Here is a 7,123-nt window from a genome sequence, read left to right on the forward strand (position 1 = left end):
GGAATACACACTAGGCACATTGAAGTATACCGTAAGGTATTTTTTGAAAAGAAACACGGACGCTATTGTCTGGGCTAATTCGAATACACAATAATTTCTGTTAAGAAGATCGGGTATCTGGTAGGATGTTTTTTGTGTACCGTAATTAGTTCTTATTTTAGGTTTTGAAAACTGCTGGTGTCTCAAATTGTAATTTGTTTGCTTAAATAAATATGTTTCGTAAAATATTGCGGGATTCGTGTTTATTTGAGTATGAACTAAAATTGCAACCTTTAGGCAAAAAAGATTGTCTGACGTTAATATTCCATGTTTAATAAAGCTAGGGGAAGTCGATTCAGTCCAAGGTAAATTATCAATTTACCTAACTGCGCGTTTTTGCAATGTAAATAATTGCTTAATATTACTTGCTGTAGTTGTCCCCCAGACCAATAAACAGTAATGCAGCCTCGAGTTCACCTGCTATTTCGCAGTATCGCCGCAGTTCTGGTGGTAGAGCTCTCATGCTCGGCCAGCCCGTAGAGCAGAACTCCAGACGTGACAGGATCCTTCCCGATCTCATCTTTGATCCGTGAGAGCGTGTTGTTGACGCAGGTAACAGATCCACTGTGAGAACTTCATACTCCAGAACGGCTTCCTCCAGGTCGGCAGCTTCCTTTTCTCCTGCTCCAGTAAGTGGCTTGCGTTACAGCACATCTGCCGGGTGGATCTTCTTTACCGGGATGTGGGAGATCGTTAAGCCATACTCCAGTAGTCGCATGCGGAAACGTTGCAGAAGAGGTCTGAGTTCATCTAGACGCTTCGTGGTGAGAAGTGGCACAAGGGGCTTGTGGTCAGTGTCAATATGAAATTGGAGCCCTAGGAAGTATGTGCGGAAATGGCCACTAGCCCACATGATGGCTAGTGCCTCCTTCTCAATCTGGGCATAGCGTTGCTCAGTTTCCGTTAGTGCCTTGGATGCATAACTGGTCATCGCTCGCCTTGGGACTCCTGGAGGAGTGCAGCACCCAATCCATAGGATGAGGCATCGACCAAGAGTGTCAAGTGGTCTCTTTGGTTGTACATTGCCAATGCCGAGTTTGTGATGAGAGCTGCCTTGGTCTGCTGGAAGGCTTGCTGCTGAGCCTCTCCCCAGTACCAGACTGCATCATGACGAAGTAGGTCTCTCAGTGGTTTAGTTTGTCAGCGATAAGAGCAACAGTAGCGGGCACGGCACGCACAACCGAAGCAGCAGTGGGAGCAGCGGACACGCTTAACTGCGCAACAACGCCGGTCCAACATGACGGATCAAAAAGCAGCGGTTCAAGCGGGAAGCAGCTACTTCAACCCGATTTCAACACAACTGCTGGAAAAGTTCGACTTTCACCAGCCGCACACGTGGAAGACGTGGTTCACGAGATGGCAACGCTACAGGATAATCACCGAGTTGCGTCTCCGCTCTCAAGAAACGCAAGTAAACACGTTTACGCCATGGGCCGCGAAGGGGAGGACGTTCTTTGTTCTTTGAAGCTGACTGAGGACGAAGGCAAGAACTACGAAAATGCCACCATGTACCGGTTGGGCAGGGAGTCAGTACTGTCCGGCGAGTTTGCGTTTATTGTTTTTTCCGGGCACCCCCCGTCTCCCAAGCGGTGGCGCCTTCTCTTGGCCACTCGCCTAACCCTCCGACACTTTGAATAATAAGCATCCATTCATTGACGTGCTGTAACACACTGGATAATTTCAAAAATATATTAACTTATTGGTGGTTCCCAGAACTGATGAAAAAAGTGGTTCTTTTGCTAAAGAGATTATATGGAAGGGATAGATTCCAATGTCTAATGCACTACAAGTAGCAATGCCAACGTGTCTAATTGTTTTTCTTCCGTATTCTATGTGCCTGCTTAAGTACCATTCACTTTACTTTGTATGAAGCAAGTTATGAAGGACAGTAGTTGCGCAGGCATGTAGAACACATAAAAAAAGCATTTCAATTTCGTGTCACTGGCGAAAGGCATTTAAATTTTGTGTCACTAGCGAAGAGCAATCGTGATGTTGCAGTCAAGAGGAAATTGCGTCATTTTCTGTTTGTTTTTAATAAGGCGTCACTTCCCGTACGTCGCAGGCCAGCATGACTAGCGGCAATGCCGCACACCTCACAAATGGCGCTGCACCCAATGAGCCGCCATATTCGCGCCTTATGAGCTTCCATGGAAGCTTTGGTACCATTTATACATAGAGCTTGGATTAGTGATGTGCGAATTATTTGCGTTGGTGGGATATAAGATAGACCGTGACGACAGCGGTTGTCCCTAGAAGAAATATAAGACTTCCGCCCCGTTACGTGCGGGGATTTCAACCCAGACTTTTTGTACAATGTCTTCTGGAGCGGCAACATAACAACCAAGGGGGGCTACTACCACGCGCAGACTGTCAACGTGCCAGGTATGCCGAAAATTCTCCCCCCTAGCATTCCTCTTTTTATAAGTAACTGGTTGATCGAAGTGCATATAACCAAATGCACCTTAATTCAACAATTCCAGAATCTGAAGAACTGTGCGATGTAGTGAGGTGAACGAAGAAAAGGCCGCTCTCAAGCGCAAAGTCAACAGAGTTCATCGAGATGCGCAAGAAGCCTGGAGTGGTGAAAATTAAAGGCAGCTTGCTCGGGTATCGGGTTCCAGTGCGCACCCTGCGGAGCTGCAGACGAACGGGCCCCTGTCCCGAAGCGATGAGCCGCGAGGCTCAGGCTTGTGAGGTGGAGTCTCAGGAGAGGTGGCCTTCTAAGAGCCCGAAAAAGAAGGCTTGCATGATTCCGTCAGTCCTACGCCGCTTTAAACAGAGCATTGAGACTATGGACAGGCAAGCTCAAACAACTTCCTAAATACATCTTTACCCGCTGCCCTTTGACAGACATCCACAAGCTTGCGAGTGGCAACGCCCCCTTGCTACTCTCGCCACGTGACGCTGCAGCCTTAGGCCACAGTTCACACAGTGAGAATAAAAACACTGAAAATAGACGAGGGACAGACACAGTTCTTCCTGCGTGAGCTGCAGTCTATCCAACACACTCTGCTAGAAGTACCTAGCCTTAACCCTTTACTGCACCTTGTTGCATATTCGCAACATAGCGATAAACGACGATAAAAACATCTACAAAATGCATTCAGTGCTAGTTCCGCACGTTGTTGCATTTCTGCAACATACATCCGCGAGGCGAGCCGTTCAGTGCTGCCATCTGTACTCAGGCGGCGAAACTGCTCTCTAAAAAGCGTGACAGCCACCACGTGGACGCTCAACAAGTGACACAGGTAAGCCTTGACTACTGCATATCACGTTCTATACAGTGTAATGCAAAACAAAAAAATTTGCGACTCAACTTAATGTCCTGCTGATTATGTAAATACTAAAAACCTTAAGATTATCGACGAAGTTTGTCTTTGGAAGCAAAAAATAGCTATGTTGCACAGATGCAACAACGTGCACGACGGTGTTTTTTCTTCGTAGAGCAGACACAATGGACCCCAAACGGTTTTACAGCCGTGGAATTCCTTCCGACAGTGAGGACAGCGAGCTCTCCGGCAGTGACGATGACTCTGATTGTAAGTTAATGTTTTTTTCTGGAAATCCAACTTTTTTTCACGTAGAGAATAAAATTAGAAGCAGTGTAGGCTTTATTGACAGAGATTTTCGGAAGAGACCATCCTTCGTCAGGTGTAACTACACACAATTGCAAAGTTGTAGGGTTGTTTTCACGCTTTCAAAGAGCACACTTAGAACCGCCAGGGAAGATAGTCCCCTATACAATGTAGAATTTCTCTCCAAATTATTTATTTTACTGCTCATTGTATGAGTTGTACGAGACGCTGTTATTTTTTGTACCCCAGATGTCCAACCCCCTGCAAAATGTAGTGCCAGTTCAAGCGAGGCGAGTACAAGCTCTGACGAAGAGGAAGCTCCCGCAAGCCAACCAGCTGATCAGTCATCAACTCAATCTAAGAGAAGAATTATCTGGAAGAATGCAAGCCTGATGCGGGATCCTGAAACAGTGAAGTTCACTGGACAAAATGAGCTTCCGCAGGAAGTTTCAGAGTTGGAAACACCTTTCCAATACTTCAAGTTCATCTTTCCAGGCGCTCTTATTTCGCTTATTGCAAATGAGAGCAATTTGTACTCAGTCCAGAAGGATGCCAGTAAGCCCCTCTGCACCAGTGCCGAGGAGATTGAAGTTTTTCTAGGCACCTGCATGTGGATGTCTATAATTCAGCTGAAGAACACTAGGTGGTACTGGAGTGAAGCTACCAGAGTAAGCCAAGTAGCTGACCACCTCACGGTGACACGCTTCGAACAGTTGAAGCACAACCTTCACTTTGTGGACAACAGCTCTCTCGGCCCAAGAGATGATCCTGATAGAGACCGGCTTGCAAAGATACGACCGCTCGTCGATGCTGTAAATGAACAGTTGTCGCTGATACCGCTTGAAGAGCACTTGTCTGTGGATGAACAGATTATACCTTTCAAAGGCGCAAGTGCACTGAAACAGTACTGTCCCCAGAAACCAAAAAAATGGGGGTACAAAGTATTTGTTCTCTCAGGAGTAAGTGGCTTCTCGTACAAGCTAGAACTGTACACGGGACAAGAAAACTCAGCCCCAAGACGTGCAGGAGAGCCTGACTGTGGAGCAAGCGGGAACATTGTTGTTCGATTGTGCAGGTTAATCCCAAGAGGAGTCCACCACAAAGTGTATTTCGATAACTACTTCAACTGTCCAACCCTTCAGGTGTACCTGGAAAAAGAAACCGTGCACTGCATTGGTACAGTTTGGATCAACCGAGTAACGGGTATCAGCATGCCATCTGACAAGGAAATGAAACAGAAAGGAAGGGGAAGCTTTGAAGAGAAGGTAGCGACCCTGGATGGCATTCAGCTGTCGTGTACAAGGTGGCAAGACAACAGAGCCGTCACCTTGCTGTCCACCTTTGTTGGGGCAGAGCCTGTCCTAACTGCGCCAAGGTGGAGCCAAAAAGAAAAGGAGAGGCGCGACATACCGTGTCCGTCGGTGATAGGCGCTTATAACAAGCCCATGGGAGGAGTGGATCTCTTAGACTCTCTGATCTCCATCTACCGCGCCCATCTCCGATCGAAGAAATGGTACTTTCGTATTTTTCTTCATATTCTCGACTTGACGGCTGTAAATGCCTGGCTGCTGTACAGGAGGAGTGCCGAGACTACTTCCGATCAACCAACACGAAAGCTCATGCCATTAGCAGAGTTCAAGGTGGACCTCGCCACGTCACTCTGCAAAGCAGGAAAAAATCAACTGAAGAAAAGGGGAAGGCCCAGCAATGAGTCCGTGGAGCAAGGCATCCAGCTGAAGAAGACAAGAGGTCCTTCAGCACCGTGTCCACCTCAAGATGTCAGGATTGATCAGGTATTATCACTGGCGAATTAATCTGTGTTACAAACCTCACTGTTCATACTTCTATGCTCAGGTTGGCCACTGGGTGCTTTGGAGTCAGAAGCGACAGCGTTGCAAGTTTCCTGGATGCAAGGGCATTTGTATGAGCTACTGCTCTAAGTGTGGCACTCACCTGTGCTCAACAAGCAAGAATAACTGCTTTCTTTTGTATCACACAAGCAAATGAGGCCACATCTCTCACTGATGTCTGTAAATACAAGTTTGGCTCTGGTTCACAAATTTTTAGCATTCGGCTATAAATATTTCGTTATTTCCATCTTGTTGCAAATATGCAACATACCTATCTTTTTTCGATATAAATTTTTCCGAAACTTTGAAATTTATTTTAGTGATAGTATTGTGATAACTGTGGTATTCTACTTCTGCTGGAATAAAATTGTGAAAAAATAAAAAGTTGTGCAGTAAAGGGTTAAGCCACTCGTCGACGCTTGCCGTCTGTGTTTTCTCCAAGACTTCAACACGTACAGCTGTTATTGGCCTCTTCGCCCAGCTGCCCGCCACGGCCCAGTACGTGCTGAGCGCCCCAGGCTCCGCCTGGGTGCGAAACGGGTGCGACGACAATGATGTCGAGGCCAATCCAGGTCCGGTTCGCACCCCGTTGAGCATGTCTGGGGTCGCTGCCAACTGTGGCTACTCAGACTGCTTTCCTCAGAATTTCCAGCAGCGGTCGTATGCACAATTTAATGCGGAGGAAGCGTGGTGTGCCAACATAAAAATAGCTTTTTTGTTGTTGTTAGTGTACTGCAGTGATTTTACCAGTTTACATGTGGTTCTCAACAAATTCCGCTTTTTGTGTGAGTCCTTGCAACGAGACATTAGTTTTTATTTTTGCTAACATATCCATGTATGAATGTGTGCGTTCTACGCACTGATTATACTCATCAACTTAAAAAAGCTAGTTTTGCACATAATTCATGCGCTGTACGATGTAGTTCTGCCATATACAGCTGCTACAAAACAGAAAAACACAGTTCTTTTGCATCAGCACCTTCATTACACTGCTCAACAATAGCTTGCCATATTTTCCAAGGTCGATCTGGTAAGTCCTAGCACCAATACCAGACAAGCCATTGGTAATTCAAAAGGAGCCTAACAATGCCTTTCGGTTTGCGAGTTCGTGTGCATGCCATTCAGAGTGAAAAGCACTCCGACGAACCTTCCGTGATCTGTGGACCAGGTGTAACAAGGACTTCCATTCCGTTATGCCTACATTCACCATATTCTCGTTGTACTGATGGCATCTTCATATTCTAGTAGCTCTTTTTAAGCTGAGTGTCGTCATGCACTCCACAAAAAGAAGAGGTGCAGCAGATTAGTAACCATCCGAATGTTTAGCTACTTACCTACAGACTTATTTTTAATGTTGAAGCAGATTACAGTCATGCTGAGATGCTGGGACAAGAAGTTAACTGGACAAGCTCTCCGAGCACTTACTCTCAACGCTCTTGATACAACTCAACTTCTGATGCCATGCTTCAACATGCATAAACCCTGTCCTAGAAAAAGAAATCTCTAAGGTGCCAATTTCCCGCACAGCTGGATCCGAACCGCAGCAGAACACCCTTTAGTCCAGGGTACCGTCCTAGGTCATACCGTTACTGCTGTGGCCGAGGATCAGTTGTAACCATGGTGCCACCTGCTCAGCGACCATGGTGAGGGATACAAGGA

General features: G+C 46.4%; 1 protein-coding gene across 2 annotated transcripts; it reads left to right on the forward strand.

The window, feature by feature from the left end:
- Positions 1-2,838: 2,838 nt before the first annotated feature.
- LOC115308934 (piggyBac transposable element-derived protein 3-like) lies at positions 2,839-5,869 on the forward strand. 2 transcript variants are annotated; one of them, XM_040220202.3, is made up of 4 exons: positions 2,839-3,287; positions 3,484-3,578; positions 3,864-5,407; positions 5,469-5,869. In XM_040220202.3, exons 2-4 carry the CDS (start codon positions 3,494-3,496, stop codon positions 5,619-5,621), a joined length of 1,782 nt encoding a protein of 593 aa, XP_040076136.1. In that variant the 5' UTR covers positions 2,839-3,287; positions 3,484-3,493; the 3' UTR covers positions 5,622-5,869. The 2 variants fall into 2 exon arrangements, with proteins under 2 accessions (XP_040076136.1, XP_040076135.1); XM_040220201.3 differs by having other exon boundaries at positions 2,839-3,578.
- Positions 5,870-7,123: the final 1,254 nt, after the last annotated feature.

Source organism: Ixodes scapularis, unplaced genomic scaffold (genome assembly GCF_016920785.2).
Source record: "Ixodes scapularis isolate PalLabHiFi unplaced genomic scaffold, ASM1692078v2 ptg000005l_1___fragment_1__unscaffolded, whole genome shotgun sequence".
NCBI lineage: Eukaryota > Metazoa > Arthropoda > Arachnida > Ixodida > Ixodidae > Ixodes > Ixodes scapularis.